The following is a 19843-nucleotide window of genomic DNA, read 5'->3' on the forward strand; positions in this document are numbered from 1 at the left end:
GAAGGTCGCGTCAGGGACCCTGGTCGCTGGGGAGATTTCTCAGGAGATTCTGGCATCTGGGGGTGGGTGGGGTGTTTCTCTTTCTCATCGGTCCCAGAGCCTCCCCTGGACAGACTTACACAGGCCTGGTTCATGAGTAAAGGGGTTGTGGCTCCTCACTTCTCCCACAGACGCTGGGGTCATTCAAGTACTTGGGGGGCCATTCCCCACAGCCAGGAGCTCATGGGGGGCAGTAGACATTCCCAAAATTACTAGGACCCACAGTCTGGAAAGACCAGGGAGTTCTGTAGATAAAGAGAGCCTGCTCAAGGGCTCCGGGGACGGGTGTTAGTCATCCATACCACAGGCGCCAGGTAAGCAGGATGACTCTAGATCTGCCGCAGACACTTAAGCCCGCCGGGTGTTGTTCTCTAAAGTGGCCACAAGAGGGAGAGATAATCCCCGGAAACCTGAGCGCCGAGGCTCAGAGCTGCGGCGAACTCGAGCCGCTCTCCCTGCATCAGCTCCTGCCAAGGGCTTGCCACGCCTCACTGCGTTTAAGGTTAACAACAACTTTATTCCTTGGGTATTGTTTACATACGAGGACACCGAGCTCGTCAGCGGCTGGCAGGTGACCCAGCAGAGTCAAATTCAGGGTTCAGTAGCCTCAAAACCCGAACTCTGCTAGTCTGGTTGCAGAGGCAAGGCCAAATAGCTGGCCTAAGGGGTCGCACCTTCTGGGAGAGGGTACCGGGGCACCCAGTGCCTCAGAGAGGAAGTGAGTTGTGGATAAGGCCACAGCGGGTGGCAGATGTCAACCATTTGGGGGCGTCACCCCCCCTTCCCGAAAGCTGGCCTCCTCTAAAAGGTTTCAAAGTTTAAGATGACAGGCCAGAGCAAGAGGATTCCGAGGCGATGCGAGTAACTCAGACCAACACAATCGGATTCCGAGAAGAGGAGGCCGCACAGTAGCTAATCTCGAAACAAGTCCATTAAGAATTGCTGTTGTTGTTTTATAAGGAACCGAAATATTGGAAGCTGCACCAAAGAGAAGCAGATGTCTGACTTTCACACCCACCGTGTCATCTGACCCCACCCCCACCCTAAGCTTCTGGGGGTGGGGGGAAGAGGAGAGTCCACCACTTACAAGAGCAGGTGACATTTTAGGAACGTTATTCGGCGCATGTACCTGACGTAGATTAGTTGACCTCCCAGCAGGGTTTGGGGCAGCACCCAGTAATCAAGCTCATTTGCATTTTGCACGAAAACATGAATATCCAGGATAAGTGAGATAAAGGGACAAATAGTGACCTCGGTTAAAACAGCCTTTGGGCCCTCGACCTCCCGCCCCGCCCCCTGGCTCTCGCGGCTACCTACCAGCTTTGGGCTCTCCTCCCGCGTTGGGCAGCGCTCGTCCAGGATGGCCTCGTAGACATTCTCCGAGTCGCTGCGCACCAGGGGCCTCGGACAAACCCAGGAGCCCGCCACGCTGGAAGCCTTGAAGTGTCCCGCGCTGCCAAGGAGGCCGGCAGAGGGCGCGGAGCCGCCGCGCGCCAAGTCGTCTAGGGACTGCGCCGGTCGCACCGGAGCTGCGGGCCGCACGTACAGGCAGGCTGGCCCTCCCGGTGCCAGGCTGTTGCGCTGGCTTTTGGCACGCTGTCTCGCGGGGCCACACAGGGAGCTGGCCCGGCTCCGGAGCTCGGCGGGGGACCCATTGGCGCTCACCGGGGTGCTCACGAAGCGGTAGTCGTAGGCCAGAGGCTCTGGGACTGCGGGGCGCGGCTGCGGATCGGAAGGCTGCGGGGCCGGGCCAGGGTCGCCGAGCGCGGGCAGCTCGCGCACGTACTGCGCCGGGAGATAGAAGGGGCGACCTCCAGGCTCGCGCCGCACGTGCCACCAGTGCTCGGTGCTGCGACGCAGCAGTCGGTAACGCTCGTTGGGCTGGATGGCTATACGGCGTCCGTCCTTGCCAGTGTACTCGAAGGGGTGCTCCACCAGCACATACACTTCCCCCTCGACGTCTGCCGCCATCGCGGCCAAGGCACTTTCCTACGGGCAACAAGAGGAGCCGCCGCCGTCAGGACCGAACACCCGGGAAGAGAACCGTGTCCGGGGGGTGGGGGTGGGGTGGGCTCAAAGACAAAGGTTCGAGTCTCGCTCCTGCCCTTGCCCAGTGCATTCGGGCTTCAGTTTTTCCATCTCTGAAATGGGGACTTGGATAAAAATCATCTCCAACGCTCCCATTCTTAAGAATCCATTCTGTGTCGTTGATGGTGAGATATGTGTCTCGCTGGGATCCCGTGGTGAGAAATTGAGGGTGATAAGAGACCCAACTTTACTCTCCAGGAAACATTGGCTTAATGACCTGCGGTGACTGTAAGGTAGACAGCACATTTGCCTGAAGGTTTGCAGAGCCTCGTTTTCCGGGTTGGCGAATTGGAGAGTAAGGCCCCTTTCCTGCTGCTCCTCTGCCCCCGTCCCGCTCCACCCTGACGCCTCCAGCCTGCAGGAAATCGTTGGAAAGCTCTTAAGTGCCCCCTCTAAGAGTTATGCGCTCTGGGAGGGTAAGTTTAACGTTGGGGAGGAAGGCTCTGGGGCAGCCCCCAAGTTCTACCTTAGGGGAGTTCCTGCCTTACTTAGTCCAGGGATTTTGACGTAGGTGCTTGGACAGCTAAGGCTGGAGAACCGGTTCTCTGGGTTTCTCTCTCCATTCCCAGTGGCTTCGCAGCACACGTGAACCAGGAGTCCCGCCCGCCCAGCACTGCCTACCCCATCTCCGCGCACTCCAGCTCCCAGGCGTCCTCATCAGAGGGGAGGGAGGCTCTATGCTCACCTGCCTAGGGATTCCCCCTCCCTACACTGCCTGCCTAGGAGAGGAGCTCCTAGACAATGCATTGCGACAATGTCAGCAGGGTCCCCTAAAGCTCTTTATAACGCGCCGCCGACCCTCCCCAATGCTAGCTCAGTCTGGTGTTGGGAGACAAACGTTCCCAACTTGTGTCCCTTCTATAAAGTGAAGCCGGTGGCCTACTCCGGAAGTGCTGGTCACTCCAAAACCTTACAGAGATCACTCGGTTTACAGTTCTACAAGGTGACCCAGGGACCAGCAGCGGGGAGTCCACCCTCTTGCTGAGGCTGGTTTATTTTTTTCAATAATACCTTGATGGGGGCGGGAGGGGTGTAAACTGAGCACTCTGACTCCGGGAGACCGTATCGTGATAGACCAAGAGCTGAGCCAGCAAATGTTGGTAGCGTGGACACTCGGGTTACCTTCCCTTTCCCAGGACCCCAGTCGGGCACTCACGTTAGCAGGGAAGGCCTCAGGCCGCCCATGGGCTGGATGGGCGGGGCTGGCGGAGGGTTGCAGGTTAGGTCTCTACCATCTCTGTGGGAGGGGCTTCCAAGGACGGAGACTGAAGAAACCACGCAGAACAGAGCTGACACAGGAGAGGCGGAGACTGACACTCAGTAGGGCTGTCCGCAGTCCAGCTTGTCTGGGAGGGTGAGAAGCCATAAATGCCTGTGCCGGCGCCCTTGGGAGACGTGAGAGACTGGGCCTCGGGCGGGGGGGAGGATAAAAGCACGAGGAAGGGGTTGCGTGGAAGGGGTGCTGGCAAGTAGCAAGCAGAGTCGAAGGGTCAGTAGGTCCTGCTTTCTCCCCTCCACCCCTGAAGGGAGTTTGCTGTCCTCCAGGTCCTGCGTCCCGCGGGCGCGAGGCTCTCAGAGCGCCCAGCTGGAGCTGGTTGTCTCATCCTGGCATGCACATTCCGAAAGAGGCCTTTTCAACCCTGAATCACGGACTGTGAGCCCTTTGCAGCCAGATTGAGGGCACTACCCATTCCTGGCGCACCTCCGCCCTCTCAGGCCCTCTCTGGGCGCAGCCCATCCGGGCCTGGAAAAACTAGAATCCCCTCGCAAGGACGCAGTGTCTCGGGTTGTGTGGCAAGGGGACCTGTGCCTCAGATCCTTTAATTTGGGGATGCGAGAGCTGGGAGGATCCGTGGAAGCAAGAACGCACCCTTAGCCAGCAGGTCTGCACCAGTCGCCCCTAGCCATAGCGTCATCAATGCCTAAGTCAGTATTGGAGGACCTCGGCTAGTTTCCCTCTCGCCCCGAGACAGAAGGGAGCCCCACTACTAACGCTCTTCCCCGGGGATCAGGCCTCGGGGTCCTCCTCCAGACTCGTGCTATTTTAGCCCCAGTGCAGCAAGAAGGGCAGGCAGTGCGCGGGTCTCTAGGGTGGGGACGGCCACCTGGGGAACCTTTCCCGCCCTCCCACGACTCAGCGCCATCCTCCCCAACAATATCCCTCCCTCAGTCCAGCCCGGCCCGGGCACCTTGGAACTTTCGCCCACTGGCCTAGCTTCCACTTGTCCCGGCAGACGCGCGTGGGGTCCACGTCCGGCGCCACTTGCTCCACGGCCCTGCTCCCTCGATGCTGTTTCCTGTTCAACAATATAACCAGCGGAGAGCGCTCGGCAGAACTTCCTCCCAGGCTGGGCTGGGCTGTGCTAACAAGAGACAATCCCCGGTGTCCTGGCTTCCTGTCCCCTCTGGGCCGGGCCAGCGCTCTAGGAGCAGAGACGCCACCCTCCTCTCCCCCCCCCCCACCCCCCTCCCGGGGATCTTGGGCCACACCTGGCTGTCTTGGGGAGGCGGCGGCAGGGCCTGGATGGAGATCTGCGGGGGAGGCAGTTTCTCTCAGCTTCTGGCCAGATTACACTCCCACTGGTCCTCATTCTTGTAGGGAGAAGAGAGTCACCGTCCAGTACTCCGCAGGCAGCCTGAGTGTAGCTGCAGGATCCTCCCACTTTGGGAACCACCTGCCTCTTGGGAAAGCAGCCTTACCACTGAGCTGTGCTGTCAACATTTCTGACTGACAAGCCCAAGCCCTAGCTAGACCTTGAGTACTTAGTTTCTCCGGCCTCCAAGAAAAGTGTGGGGGTCCAGCTAGGTGCTCCACCGGAAGTCGCTTAAGGCTCATGAGCAGAGAAAGGAGCCCACCCCACACCAGGCTTATGTCTCTTTAGGGTCATAAGGCTAAGGGTACGGGTGGACACAGCCCACCCCCATATTTTCTTGAATTCTTTCTTCCGTATTTTGACTTTGTTAGTCTTGTCCACATTGTGCCAGGTACTATCCTAGGATCCGCCAGGGAAGGCACATGGCACAAAACAAGGGGAAATGAGGTCTTTCCCTAGTCACCCAGCGGCGGCCGCAAGCTGGCCTTCAGAGCACTGCTTTAATGGGTTTCAATTCCCCCATTACCATATCCACTTGTTGGGAAGGTGAAATGAGATACACACTCAACACACGGATGGTAAGCACGTGGACTTTATTCATTTGTTGTTACTTCCTGAGCATGAGAACTCCAATTTTCCACCCCCTCTAGACAGAGGGGAGGAAAAGGAAACTGCCCTAGGGGCACTGTGCTGAAGGTGGAAAGCCTGAGCCAAAGACACCAGCTCAAGTGTCAGGCCTCTCTGCTGGGCCTGTCTCCCCCCCCCCCCCCCCCCCCCCAGCCTCCAAATCCAGCTCCTGTCCCCTTCCTTTAAGCCTAGGCACCCTGAATGGTCTGGCTCATAGGCAGCCAAGGGGCTCCCCACTCCCTGGCTGAAGGTCCTCAAGGTCAGGAAATGAAGCCCTGGATGTTGTCTTTTTCTGCCCCATTTTCCTGCAACCTAGTTTCCCTAGGAATTAGTCTGCTTCCTTCTTTTGTTCTAACGTGGGCAGTGGGGGGCTTCTCCTGGGTCCTCTGGGGAACACGCCAGCTGCAGGCAGGTCTCTTGAGCCTTTGATCCAGGAGTCCAGGAGCCAGGGTCTGCTTTCCTTGCTTGCTTCTCTGAGCCCCTTTCCAAGCCTGGATTGCTGGGCGTTTACAGGTGTGTGTGTGTGTAAGTAATCAGTGTCCAGGCATTTATGGCAGAAAGAGCCTTCAGCTGACAGAGCTGAGCATGTAAATATGAGCCTCCCACCTCCTCCCAGGGAACCTAAATCCTGTAAATCCTGTCACTTACCTTTTCTCCCCTGCCGATGTGTCTGGTAAGTGTGCTCCACCAGACCCTGAAATGCCCAGGGTTTAGGACTGAGTCGGAAGGCTAGTGTTCCCCCAGCAGCCGCAGGGTGGAGACTCAGAAGCCAGACTTTGATTAGAAAGGCCAGCTCTTTACTGCAACATCAAATACCACACAGCAGCAGTTTCTTCTCTACATTGCCAAGTCCCACTTGTCAGAACATTGCATAAAATACCCTTTTTAAAACAGTGTGGGCACTGCTGAGGTTCACGTGAGCTCTCTTCTGGTATGTGTGTGTGTGTGTGTGTGTGTGGCGGGGGAAGGTGTCTCATTTGAGCACATTAGCAGCTTAGTAAAGGGGCAAGGGCCAGCTCTAATGCTCACAACCCAGCAGCGCATGCTTCTGCCTCCATGTGCAAGGCCCGCAGGGGACAGACTCCTGCCCATTCAGGATCCAAAACAAGGAGACTCCGATCGGGCTGTGGATTGGGGGAAGTGTTAATGCTGGCTGTGGGGTGCAGATATTGCAGATATGGACACACTGGGTGTTTCTGGATACTTTTGTGGTCCAACTACTGGTGAACACTGCCTTGCATGATAGGAACAGATGAACTGTATGGCAGCCTCTGTCACCTGTCTACTGCCTCCTGTTTTATTGCACAATTCTTCAAGCTTCAGGTGACTCAGCTCATCCACCTCAGGGAAGGTAGGGACACCTCTTCTTGAGACATGACAGGCACATTTCCAAGGAGGCCCTCCATTTCAGCTGAGGCCTCTGGCTCTAATCTGAGTGCTCTGGGATGGATCGAGGGGCTGCGGGGTCCATGAGAGGCAAGGATGGCACAGCACATTCCTACTCCCCTAAATGCCTCAAGGCTAGGAACATCACCGTGAGAACAATTCCGGGATGCTGCCACCAGCACCAAGAGCCTCTTAAGGGCAACCCTGCTCCTAGGAAGCTCTTTGGGCACTGCAGTGTCCTGCTGGGCAAGGTGAAAACTGAAGACGTTTTATGAGCTCAAGGCTTCGTGAGACTAGGGCTGATGAAGCTTCTCCAAGGCAGCTTCTGGGCGTGTCCCTCTCTCTATAGCTGAAGGATGGCACCTCTTCTCCACACTAGGAGCCTGGAGCCTCTCTGTGTCTAGCCTACTCCACTCTGCAGGACTAAGGAGTGCATGGTGATGAGGTGGGCGAGACCATGGCCTTCATGAACAAGGAAGGCCCAAAGTGCTGACAGTGCTGGTGTTGGTCACCCCCTGCTCCTGCTGTGCTCACACACCAGAAAGGAGCTAAGGGGCTCTGACAGAGGAAGGGGCTTTCCAGGTGAGAGCACGATGCAAGGGAAGGTGGCTGCTGAAGCTGACCAGCCCTGCAATGGTGGGCCACTTGGCATGTGACTCTTGTGCTCTTGGCAGTCTGTGCCAGAAAGGGCAAAGGAAAGGCACCCAGTCTCCCGACAGGCTGACCCACAACGGCCTGTCCACCCAGCTCCATATCTGCCTCTGGGCTGGGGCTGCTCTTGTGCACCTGCTCGGAGGAAGGGTTGCATTTCTTAGGTGACTTGGATAGGTCAAGAATAAAAAAATATTTTCTGTTTAAATATGAAGGGGGGAAGAACCCACCTTAAAAAACTAGACCTTTTAATCAGGAATGTGAGTTGAAAATGCTCACCAAGCTTTGTTTCCACAGTGTATGAACAGCCCTAACGGAGGTTGCCATGGCAGCTAGGGAAGCCAGGCCAATGAAAGGCCCTATGCAGAGGCACCAGGTGGATCCCCACCTCCTGGAGTAGAAGGGTAGTAAGGGGCCAAGGGGCATCACCGGGACTTCCTGGGCCTTCTCTGGAGGCTGGAGCTCTGGGTGCACCTGAGAGTCTTCCTTAAGAGGGAGATGGAACACCTAAGATGACGACAAACCCAGCTGAATGGCCTTGGGAGCTTGGGACAGCAGGGTTAGCTGACAACATTCTGTTCCTGGTACTTGCGCCGGCGGGCACAGCGGGGACAGTCCTTCCTCACCACAGCCTGGCAGCTTTGGTGGAAGACAGTTCTGCATTCGGCACACCTGGGAAGAGAGGGTCGGGTGCTGCTGGTGCTGGACATCTAGGCATGCCTGGGGCCAGAACCCATGGAGAAGCTGTGTTCTGAAAGCACTTGAGACCCCAAGCCTGCTGACACTCGGTCCCCCTGTATTCTTTGCAAGTGCTGCTTGACTGTTTACATGGCTTCTTGTGTATCTTTAAAGCAGTTTAGACAAGAGCCCAGGCCCAGAGCTGATGCTGGCTGACTAATCTGCAGAAGGTGAGAGGAGGGTTCCCTAGCTCAGCCTTCTCCTCCTGCCCCTGCTCAGGGGCTTCGAATGCTGTGTAGCAATGGGTGGCGAGAATCAGCACTTACACCAACTACCAGGTCCCCACTTAGCTAAAGCCTTAGGCTAGTGTTCTAGGCCAGGGACACTGTCTACCCCTCAACCCATTTGTAGACTGAGTCAGATATCCTGCTCCAAGAGGCAGCAGCCATGCCTTTTCTTAGGTAAGGGGCCGTGAGCCTGGGCAGCTCTGGGCAGTCAGAGTACCCTGGGCACTGGCAGAGTGGATGTGGATGTTCAGTATGTCCCTGCATAACAGGGTGACGGGAGATACTGGGTCAGCTGTGGTTGTGGGCTAGCTAGCTGTGTAGTCCTCGTACCTGACTGTGGTGTCAAACTCAAAGGGAAAGATGATATCCTGGTGGTGGCAGATCTGGCAGATGAAGCCTCGCTGGGTGCACAGGTCACAGTGGTAGACATGCTGGGAGGCGAACTCAATAAGGGCTTTGAGGAAGGCTTCATACACACCCTCTGCAATCTGCAGGAGCAATGGAGGCCAGTGTGAGGTGGCTGCACATAGCACCTACCTCTGAATTCCCTGGTTCCACATGGGCACGAGACCTCCTTGCATCAGGCTGTTTGAGGCAGGCATCAGTCTGCAGCTGAGGTCACTGGGGGCGGGGCTTACAGATGGGACCTGAATCTACTCTGTTAACTGTGGAGGACAGGCCCGTCTGCTCTCACTCGGGGTGCCGGACCCCTGGTTAGTCAGGGTGTGGAGGACAGGAGGGAGGCCATTCTGAGGGGTGGGCTGTTGAAGACTGCTGCCTGGTCTGAGTTAATTACAGGTGTGACTTCTCTGTGATTTCTTCAGGATTAAGAACCTTCTAGTGAGTCCAAGATTTAGGGGTGCGGAGCATAGCATGCTCACCTGCTGGAGGTCAGCAACACTGAATTTGTGAGGAGACTCCAGGAGGTAATTCCTGTGGCTCAGCCTGTGAAGACAACACAAGTACTTCCTCAGAAGGACTTCCCAGGTCAGGCCTCCAGTTCCTGGTTTTCTTCCCCTCAGTCCTGCCTACCCACCAGCCACACAGGTCCTGGTTACCAGGCAGGCCAAGGCCCAAGTCAGTCAGCCTGAGCTCCCCTCTGAGCTTCCTGGAACATTAACCCCCAGTGGCTGGGGCAAGCTAAGTAACCCTGAACCTCAGGTATTCTCCTGGGAGACATGGGACTGTGTTGGAGATTAAATAATTCACTGAACACATGACGAACAAGCCATGCGGATGAGGACGATGTCGCTGACACTTGGGCTAGGAATCTAGTCTTTGTAGGAATCCTGCGAAGCTGGTCCAGATTTCCACTCCCATCTTGAGAAGACAGGAAACACAGGTTAAATGACTTGCCTGAGGTCACAGAGTTAAGATTTGAGCTAGAGCTTGAACATAGGAGCCTGGACGGTATCTGTAACCCCTCCCCGTCCCCCACTGAGTCAGGAGCACCACTGCAACAGTTCTAAGGACAGAAAAACATGGATGTAGTTGCTGTCCCCCAAGTCCCTGCCCCACCCAGTCATGTTCAGGTATCTGGTTTCCCTGATCTGTCAGAGGAGCTGATGCACACTCTAGGCAAAGCAGACCCTACTTAGAGTTAAGGAGCAAAAGATGAAGGTTGGACACCAGCCCTGCCTAGGACCAATGGCTGGGACCCTGGGTCACATCCTGAGAGATGGAGAGAAAACACTTGTAGGAAGTCCCTGGCACAGAACCTGACTGACCACATGTCTGTGTGGGGTCCTATCTGGGCACAGGGGACATCTAGGAGAGGACAGTGTCAGGCCCTGGGAGAGATAGGCCATGCCCTAGCCAATGGCCTCAGTTCTGATCCTCTGGGAGCCCAAGCTGGGGCTAGAGTGGTGAAACCTACACAACCAAGCAGGCTACACTGAACTGTGGCTGAGGACTCCAATTTGCCCCCAGTGACTCTCCAGCTTTCTGGGAACAGGAAGCTGCCACATATAGGCAGGAAAACATGGTACAAAGACTGACCCTGACTTGGCAGGAAGAGTGGGGCTGATTTGATGGAGATTTACCCCTGTCACCTTCCCCCCATCCAGTCTTAGGAGCCTGCAGGCTCAGGACCTTCCTTGGGAGTAATTGTGCCTTTGGCCTGTCATTCTTCATGGGGCTGTGCAACTGGTTTTCCTCTAAGGCTTAGTCAAGGGCATACGGAGAGATGGACACAGCCTGGACTGGGTCCCAGTTTCCCTGCCTATACGATGAGGAGCTCCTCTCAGTGCTCTGAAACAAAGGTAGCTGGCCAGGCAAGGAAGCAGGAACCCTGCCAAGGCCAGGGGATCTGGGAGACTTGCATGGATGACCAACCACTTTCATCTAAGCCCCATTCTTCTCTGGACATCCTTTGTCCATTACTTTCCTGGGAGCTTCGCAGCCTCCTGCCCAGGCTGCCTTGGTTACCCTTCCTCAGGACATGTATACTGCTGACCTAGTCATCTGCCTGTCTGTCTGTGGCTGGTTAAGGCCCAAACACTGATTCTCTCATGAGGCTCTCACCTCAACTCAGGAAGGCCATATAACCAAGACCCATATAAGCCATCTTACGGATGGGTAAACAGGCTCAGACCACCACAAACACTTCCTGGAGCCATGCAGAGGTCTAGGTCAGGCAGGAGCTGCTTTCATGCTCTTCTCTTGCCCTGTGCTTGCCTCTAAGCACTTGGGGAAAGAGTGCTTGCCGCACAGAGATGAGGCTTGAGTTAGGATCTCCAGTACCTATGTAAAATGCTGGGGTGTGGCTGCAACCCAGCACCTCATGGGCAAAGACAGGAGGACCACTGGGACTCACTGGCTAGCCAGCCCAGCCAAAGAATGGCATGCTCTGGGTTCAATAACAGACTTTCCAATGAATAAGACAAGTGACTGGGCAGGACAGTCCTTTGGCCTCTGCACTCATGTGCATGGGCCTATGCAAATCCCCTCCTCAAATACCATATGTATACACACACAAATACAATTTTTAAGTAAGATAGGAGTTCCACAGGCATGGCCTGCCCTCTTACAGGCAGGTGTGCAGGGCTGTGCCGAGGTTCAGACAACAAGTCAGGGAGACGGAAACAGAGGCAGGCTGCCTGAGCACCCACTGAAGGCTGCTTGCAAACAAGTCAGCAGGTAAGAGCGAATGGGGCCAGCACGCAGGAGCCACGCTGTGGTCACCCATCACCACAGATCCTCAGGTCTCTGTGGGAGCCAGAGAGACTTTTCTCCCACACAGAGACTTCACTACTGGGCAGTGGCACAAACTCTTTGGAGCCCTGGCCCATGGAATCTCTGAAAGGAAAAAAAAAAAAAAAAAAAAGGGTCAACTTCATGGAAAAAAGGAGACCCAGGTACTGGGCTAATGTCAGATGGCAGAGACTCCCAAAAGCTGTCAGTTCCTCTAGGCCCTATGGAAGGAGATAAAGCTCTAGCGCTCACTGGCGGAGCAGGGCCTGCATTCCCCTCTGCCCTACCTAAGAGCCAGGGGACCATCCTTGGGCACACCTAATCCCTCAGGCACAGCACAGGCCACCCCTGGGAGAACTGAAGTATGCCTGGGCCTGAGGAGACATGTTCAGACCAAGTTCTCTGTGCTGGCCCCTGGGGAAGGACAGTCTGTAGGCACTGCTAGTCTCCAGAGAGCCAGTGAGGCAGACAGGAAATCCATACTGGGCAATGCACCTTGCTTCTCCTCAAGGCCTGCCCTCCTAGAGGCCCCTCAATAACCACATCTCGGCTGGCCATGACTGTAGGGCCTGCAGGTGCATGAGGCCGTCAGAGAGCCCTTGTCAGACTATCCTCAGGTCCAAGGTCACCCCCATCCCTTGAGTGCCAAAGATCCCAGGCCCTGAGTAGCAAGGGTCTCCCATGTACTGCCCATTGTACATGCTGTACGTGGTCTAGAGAGGAAGGCTGCCAAGGACAACAGCAAGCAGCCAAGGAGCCAGGCTAGCATCCTCCTCAGTTTCTCGGTTTTGCCCTTCCCCACTCTGCCCACTTCCTTTCCTTCTTCAGCCACAGCTCTCTCTCCCTGCGCTTTCCATGTATGGTGCTGTCCTCCACCGCCCGTGGGTGCCACCCCCTGCCAACCCTCTTCCTCTCCTCCTTCCCTCTTCAACTTCTGTTTACTTTTCAGCTCTCATTTCAGGAGCCACTCCTTCCAGGAAGTCTTCTGATGCATCTTCCTGCTCCTCAGGTCAGATGTGTCTCCTCTGTACGTCTGGAGCATCCTTCATCTCTCCCACCTTCTGCCCCTGGTTGGAGGTGATGCTGGCTCACCTGCCTCCCACAGAAATCAGTGGCTTCCTGAAAGGAGGTCCTGGGTCTGCCTCATTCAGCCCAGGGTTCACCTACTTTTCCAGGGCTTGGAACAGTTGTTCTCAATACATTTTTTGTTAACCAAGCAAGTGATGACCATATGAATGACTAAAACCACAACCAACCCTCAAAGGATGCAGTGATTTCACAGCCCAGTGGGCAATTCCCCGCTCACCTCTGGCATCTCCCAAGTAGGCACCTCGCGCAGGCCTAGGCTGGTGTGCATGTACACATCAAGTGTACTCACCTTTTGCTCAGCTCCTTCAGGGCACCACTTCGGCAAAGGCCCAGGTAGTCCCCCAGAAGTTTCAGCTGCTCCCGGCTCCTGCCAATGAGGTGCATGCGCTCCACATGCTCATACAGAGAGGCGTTCACCAGCTGTAGGTTGATAAGGGGCTGGGCCCGGATCTGTGCCAGGAACTTCAGGGCCTGCCGGCAGACCTGGAAAATCCACGAAGACCTTGTCTGTTTAGCCAAGACTTCTCGCTGGATGCTGCGTTACCTAGTCCAAGCCTGTTTGCAGCCCACTCTCACTGAGTGGGACTTTCTTCAAGTTACAGACCAGGAAATAAGGGCAGAGAATTGAGGCCACTTGACCAAGGTCACACAGCTCAGAAAATGGTCCAGTCGATATCGGAAACTGGTTTGACTCTCAAATCCTGTTGTCTGATTCTAACCATGCTGAGATAAGGGAGGTGTCCCTTTCCATGGGCCTCACCGACTTTCCCCATACTTTCCTGTCCTCCCAGCCCCCCTTTTCCTGCCTACAAGAAACATGCTGTCCTCTGGGCTCTAACTCAGGAACTAGATGACTCTGCTGCCATCAAGCTCCAGCCTCAGGAAGCTGCAGAGCAGACAGCACTCCATGGTGCTCCCAAGTTCCCTCAGCTCTCGTCAGCACTTGAGGACAGTCTTAGGGGGCTCAACTGCCAGCACTCTCCACTCTAGAGCTGAGTGATCCCTCTGTCTTCTCTCATCCTCAGGGAGCAGTGGCGGTGCCTGTTGCATAGATGAGGAAACAGCCATAGAGAAGCTGAAGTGGCTTATCCAACTCGCCAGTGGATGGCACAGGCCAGCAGGCATGGTCTCTCTACATGGGGCTGCCGTAAATTCTCCTTCCTGTGGCCAAGAGCTAAGGTTTGCCAGAGGAAAATCAAAACACACTTCATGAACATTCTTTTGAGTATAGACTAAAAGACATAAGCTTTGGACAGGACCTGGCATGCTACCCATCCTCGGTAAATGGGAGCTGCTGCCACTACAGTACAAGAGCCTACCCCAGACCCATTGGCCCCTGAAGGTCAGGGGGTGTATAATGGGATCCTCAGGAGAGCGGCTCATATAACTGGGGATGGGAGAGACCTCTGACCACCTCTCTCCTGACTGCCAACAGCTATTACCCCCAGCCCAGCAATAGATAATTCCATTTCCCATGTGCCAGAGTCCTGAGGTAACAGCCCCCAGACTGTCAAATTGCTACCCTCTAGGCTGAACTCAGCTGATACAATATCCAGCAGTGTGCGGTAAATACTGCCAAGCACTGCCATGGGACTTCATGCTTCCCAGAGGCTCTTCGTACCCTGTGGGCATGGAAGAGCCAGGCAAAAGCAGGAACTTGGTCCTGGGCTCACACTCTGCCAGGTGCCAGTTGGATCTCAACACAAGTGGGTCAGCCAGCGCAGTAGCAGCGAACAATGCAGTTCCAACTCCTTGAGCCAACTACTCTCTGCTTTGCTTTTTCCTGTCTTTCCCAGGCCAGTGATTGCGGAGGGAGAACCAGCTATTTCCTGGTCCCAGAAGCACCTAGAACAGGACTGCAATGTCCAGTGAGGGAAAAGATGAGACCAAAGACTACAGCAGTGAGGGAGGAGCTCCCCGGGGACATCAGGCTAGGGGAGCTGCTTTACTGGTAAAGGGCTCTGTGCACCTTTGCATTTTGAGGCTTATTCTCTTCTTTGTGGCAGAATATTTAATACAGGGGTGGAGACCAGGTAAACAACAGACGGCCAAAATGAAGGCAATGTTGGGGTTTCCCTCGCCACAGGGAGAAACAGACTCAGAGTCACCATCCCTGAAGTGTGTGTGTGTGTGTGTGTGTGTGTGTGTGTGTGTGTGTGTTGGTGAGGGGGGGGGGGTGGGGCACATTCAAAGCCAAGACTGCAGCCTCAGGCTCCTGTCCACGCCCTTGGGAGAAAGCCAAGTCTGCTCCCTCTGAGGAGGATTCTGGACAGGTGCATTAGGGCCAGGGGGGGATAACAGGCTTCACAGGAAGGAAAGGCACTGTTGGCAGGCGCTGAGGATGCTACAAGCAAGCAAGCTCCTTCAGAGCGTTTGGTGCCCAGGGGCCATCAGGAAGGCTCAGTCGAGCCCCATAGTGGTGGTTCATGCCTTTTAGGTCCTCCACTAAGGAGACAGAGGCAGGACGGTCTCTAGGAGTTCAAGGCCAGCCGGGTCTACACTAGAGTTCCAGGACAGGCAAGGATACACAGAGAAACCCTGTCTCAGAAAACAAAACAAAAGATGGCTCAGAAAGTGAGGTGTTTGCAGCCAAGCCTAATGAGGCAGTTCAATCCCCAGGACACACATACTGTGCAGATGTACACACAAACACAATTAATAATAAAAAAGGACCCAAGACACAGTATTAAATAAACAAAATGTGGTGAAGCAAGAAGAGTCCAGATGCTTACATAAACAAATGCACAGAAAATGCTATTTCCCAAAACACTTAAAAAAAATCAGCATTGGCATTTTTCCAGCTGAAAACACTGATGCTCAAAGGTTAAAAACTGAACAGTGGCTATATCTTCAACAATGACACCGAATTTTCACTTGTGTTTGGGCTTCTTTAAGCTGTTGGTGTCACGCCATAACCATACTGTATGACCTAGAAAAATACTTTCTCTTTCCTAGGGCAACAAAGTACAGTCGGCTTGGCCCCAGACAATCAGCACAAGCAAAGCTGACTATCTAAGAGGTGCAGGCTGCTGGCTGAACCATTTTGCTATCTATCCACCTGTCTGTACGTCAGTCCATCCATCCATCGGTGTCTCAGATCTTTTCTATCCTGACTTTCCCCTTGGCCAACTTTACTGCCAGTGTTTTGAACAGCTCTGCCTCTATCTTAGCTTTAGGGTACTGACCCCAGGTGGCCGCAGGGGACCAAGGCAGAGTTTTACAGAGCACTGTTCAGGGGCTGCAGGCAGACACCAAGCTTTCAGACCCACACCTCAGGGCCTGAACCAGTGATCTAAGCTTCCCTATAGGCAAAGCTCTCCAAACAGACTAACAGCCACAGCCTAGGAGAGAATGCCCCTCGGTCGGTGAGCCTGTGTGGCTGGTGGCGGCCTGGCCTACACACTTACCGGGCGCTTCGTGAGATCCCAGTTGTGGATGACCCTGGCTGGAATCACTGAGGCATCGTCTTGGTGGCAGAAGTCACAGTAATACAGGCCAGAGAAGGCACAGAGCTTGGGTCGTACGAAGGAGAAGCCAATCTGCCGGGAGCAGCCTACGGAAATGGACGGTGGGTGAGTGAGTGGTGGGGGCCAGGGTCAGCTTCGTGTAACCCCGAATCCGCTGTAGTAGGAAAGGCCTGCTGATGTAAAGATGAAACAACGGGCTGCCAAGATGGTACAGAGGGAAAGGCCACCAAGCCTCATGGCTTACGTTTGAGTTCAATCCCTGGAACTCACAGGTTAGGAGAAAACCAATTCCTGTGACCTCCTCTCTCTCTCAATAAATAAATATTTTTTTAAATTGCTCATATTTCCACCACTTACAATAAAAAAAAATTTTTTTTTTTTTTTTGGTTTCTTTGAGACAGGATCTTACTATATAGAATAGGCTGGTCTTGAACTCAAGAGAGATCTGCTTGTTTTCTGCCTCCCAAGTGCTAGGATTAAAGGCCTGCACTACATGCACCACCGCACCAGGCAAAACTGTTAATTACGATAGGACCTATTAAGCAATTATTGCAGGGTCTAGGAGCACTCGGAGAATGAGGTAGGAGGATTCTGAGTTTGAGGTCAGCTTAGGGTTACACAGTAAGAACCTGTCTCAAAACAAAACAAATCAAAACAAACAAACAAACAACCAAAAACCAAAACCAACAAAAACCCTCACAGGAAGACCTCTGTCACGTCACACGAAGACTAAGTGGATAGGTGGCAGCCAAAGCTGGGCTTGGTTGGTCACAAAGCCAGTGTTTTCCTCTGTGCCAAGCTGGACTGCTTCTTCCCCACTGGGGCTCAGAAACAAGAACAGCAAAGCTAGGACCCTGCTTAGCAGTGACGGGGCTTTGGAGAGGGGCCTGGCCACGGAAGTAGCGTGGAAGCCAGCAGAAACAGCATGACCTAGACATAACATGGTGTCTGCTTGCGGCTACAGTAGCAGGTCTCAGGACAGTGATGGTGTTAGCCATCTGGTCAGTAATTTCTCCATACCGGCGAGCAGTGAAAGTCAGGAGTCAGGAGTGCCAAGGCACAAAGCTTAATCAGCCCCTGCCTCCCACTGGTGGGGTGGTGGGATGGTGGGGTGGGGTGGGGTGGGGTGGCCCTTTGTTTTCAGAACCAAAGAGCTAGCTTTCCTGTTGTTCAGCTGCCTCATCCTGACCATCACCCAGTTTTCCCAAGATTCTGTTACACTGCATAACTTAGCTACCGACGCTATTTTGTGAGGTCATTACAAATGTAAACAGTACAAGAGCCCTATAAACTTCCAACACAAATATTATTGGATGGCATCTTCCTGGCCACTGGAGAGTGCCTCGGTGTAGAAAGCCTGAACTCGGGTGGTGGGCTGGAGGTGACAGCCACATGGAAGAGTTGTCCTTAGGGTACTCACACCCACAGACAGGGGCCTCCCTCACAAGTTCAGTGTGTGAGTGCTGGGGCAGGCAGAGGTTTGCAGGTGTCTCCTGCAGGAAGCTCTGCTCAGCCCACCCTCCAGGGGCTTGCCACAGGCCACTTCCTTCTGGGCACTTGAAGCAGGCTTTCCTCTATGGTCTCCTGGGTTCCACCCCATCAGGACAGCTCAGCTTCCTGCTGCATTCTTCTGCAACAGGGCAGTTGACTTCTCTCCTGGGAGGCCTCTAGTGTCATGCCAGTGAGCACAGGTTCCAGGGTACAGTCATCTACGTTGCCTCTTGCATATACTAAGAGCCTGGACAAGATACTAGCTTTGGGCTCTACTTTCTTCACCTATAATATAAAAAGAGAAACTAGCCCCTAACTCTACAAGGTGGTACTGAGCAGAAATAAGATAATCCAAACAAAGCATCTGGCCCTGCTCTCTGCCCAGGATCAGATCCCATGATGATACCGACCCAGCAGTGTTCTTCACACGGAATAATATGCATAAGAGAAATGGACAGAAAGGCCAACCTGGTGTGGTGACAAATGCCTGTAATACCACTACTCAGGGGGGCTGAGGCAGAGTTCGAGATCAGCTTTGGCTACAGAGTAAAACTGTATCTAAAAAAAAAAAAAAGAAAAGAAAAACAAAGAAAGATAGACAGAAAAGGTGGTGGCAGTGGCAGTGCACAGTAATGCATGCCTGTGATCCCAGCACTTAGGAATGCAGAAGGACCAAGAGTTCACCGTCATCTTCAGTTATGTAAGTTCAAAGCCAGCCTGGGGTACTTGAGACGTGTGAGGAGGATGAGCACCTAAACTGTGGAGCAATATGTTGCCTAACACAGTAGCTCAAAGTCAGAGGTTGCCTTGATACTTAAGTAAATAGAAAATTCAGTTTTAGCTCTACAAGGCCACACGTTAAGCATGCATGACCACATGTAACCTGTGACTCAGTTGGAAAGCACAGACCCCGACATTTTCATCAGTACAGAAGCTTATTGGACAACACTGCATAGCACGCAAGCACAGCACATGTGCTTTGGAAGGGCCCTACACCCTCGCAACAGAAATATATGCAGTGTAGCAATAATATAAAGCAGGAAGGACAGAGGGTCCCAGGAAGCAGGACTGCCAATCACGGGTCCCACTGGCACGAGGAGGTGTCAAGGGACTGGGCAGGGGCTGTCCACAGAGGGCACTGTGGAGGAGTAGGGGCTGCAGTGCAGGTGCCATCTGCTATATCATGCGTATGGGAAGGATGAAGGCCTTGGTGGGGAGCCCAGAGAGATGACCCCGCAGGAAGAAGAACACAGGCAGCTAGGGTTGGTGGGAGGGTCAGCCAGCACCTGCACAGAAGCAGCCCTGGGAGTCGAGGCCCTTCTCAGTGGGGATGGCCACAAGGTACTGTAGCAGGAAGCCATTCTCCCTTGTGGCAAACTTCAGCACCTCCTGACAGTTTTCATCCAGACTCCCCCCAAGTGTCACAGCCTCTTCCGCTGACTCCAAGTAAGACGCCAGCACCTTGCGGACCAGGTCTCTCCACAGGGCGGCCTCCTCAGTGTTCTTGGCCTGCAGTTTCAGGACGGCCTTGGCTGTGATGATTTTGAAGAAGGCTGGGCCCCCAAGGCTGGTGTCTGGCAGGATGTCTCGGATGGTTTCCACTCCATGGCTGTCACTTAGCATCTTCTCGTTGTTTCTCACACGGAAACACTTCAGAGACTCCAAGGACAGGGAAAAGATATAGGGGATCCAGGTCCGGTCTGAGTACAGGTACAAAAGGGACTCTTTGATAGCATCTGGTTCTGGAACCTGGACAGATGTCCAGTCTAACTGCATGCCCTGGGTACCTGCATGCTCTGGGAGCACGGCTGAGTTAGGGGGCAGGCTGTCAGGGGGGGCCTCTGGGGCATCCTCAGGCTGGTCTGGGTACTGGATATTCACCCACTCGTCCTCCTGATGAGGTCGCACCTTCTGCAAAGCCTCCCGCACGCGGTCAAGCCAGTCCTCGGCCTCATCCTGGGAGGAGGCACGGAGTGCCAGCTTCTTGCCAGAGAAGACCAACTCAAAACGCCCGTCACTGTGGGCTGGCCCCACAGCCTCACACCGTAGCAGGGAGCAGCTTTCCACACAGGTGCGCTCCTCATCACTCAGGTAGAGGCGGAGCTCCAGTGGGGACAGCTCACAAAAGAATTCCTTCCAGATGCCCATGGCTCCTCTCCGGGCTACTGTGCCCAGCTTCATGAGGCCCCGGAATGGGTTAGACAAGCCTAGTGGAAGGAAAGAGGCACTTTAGACCATGGGCCTGTCCCTTTAT

General features: G+C 54.3%; 2 protein-coding genes across 2 annotated transcripts in view; both read right to left on the bottom strand.

The window, feature by feature from the left end:
* Positions 1–4551, bottom strand: part of Arhgap27 (Rho GTPase activating protein 27) — a 30205-nt gene extending 25654 nt beyond the window's left edge. The window contains exons 1-3 of the mRNA XM_051158825.1: positions 4317–4551; positions 3284–3473; positions 1357–2028 (exon numbers count right to left, since the gene is read on the bottom strand). Coding sequence (XP_051014782.1) covers positions 1357–2010 — 654 coding nt within the window. The 5' untranslated portion in view covers positions 2011–2028; positions 3284–3473; positions 4317–4551. The remainder of the gene's footprint in view (positions 1–1356; positions 2029–3283; positions 3474–4316) is intronic.
* Positions 4552–6957: 2406 nt separating this feature from the next.
* Plekhm1 (pleckstrin homology and RUN domain containing M1) overlaps positions 6958–19843 on the bottom strand; it is a 37970-nt gene continuing 25084 nt past the window's right edge. Inside the window, exons 6-11 of the mRNA XM_051158826.1 lie at positions 18876–19796; positions 16039–16184; positions 12921–13114; positions 9232–9295; positions 8681–8838; positions 6958–8057 (exon numbers count right to left, since the gene is read on the bottom strand). Coding sequence (XP_051014783.1) covers positions 7946–8057; positions 8681–8838; positions 9232–9295; positions 12921–13114; positions 16039–16184; positions 18876–19796 — 1595 coding nt within the window. The 3' untranslated portion in view covers positions 6958–7945. The remainder of the gene's footprint in view (positions 8058–8680; positions 8839–9231; positions 9296–12920; positions 13115–16038; positions 16185–18875; positions 19797–19843) is intronic.

Source organism: Acomys russatus, chromosome 16 (genome assembly GCF_903995435.1).
Source record: "Acomys russatus chromosome 16, mAcoRus1.1, whole genome shotgun sequence".
NCBI lineage: Eukaryota > Metazoa > Chordata > Mammalia > Rodentia > Muridae > Acomys > Acomys russatus.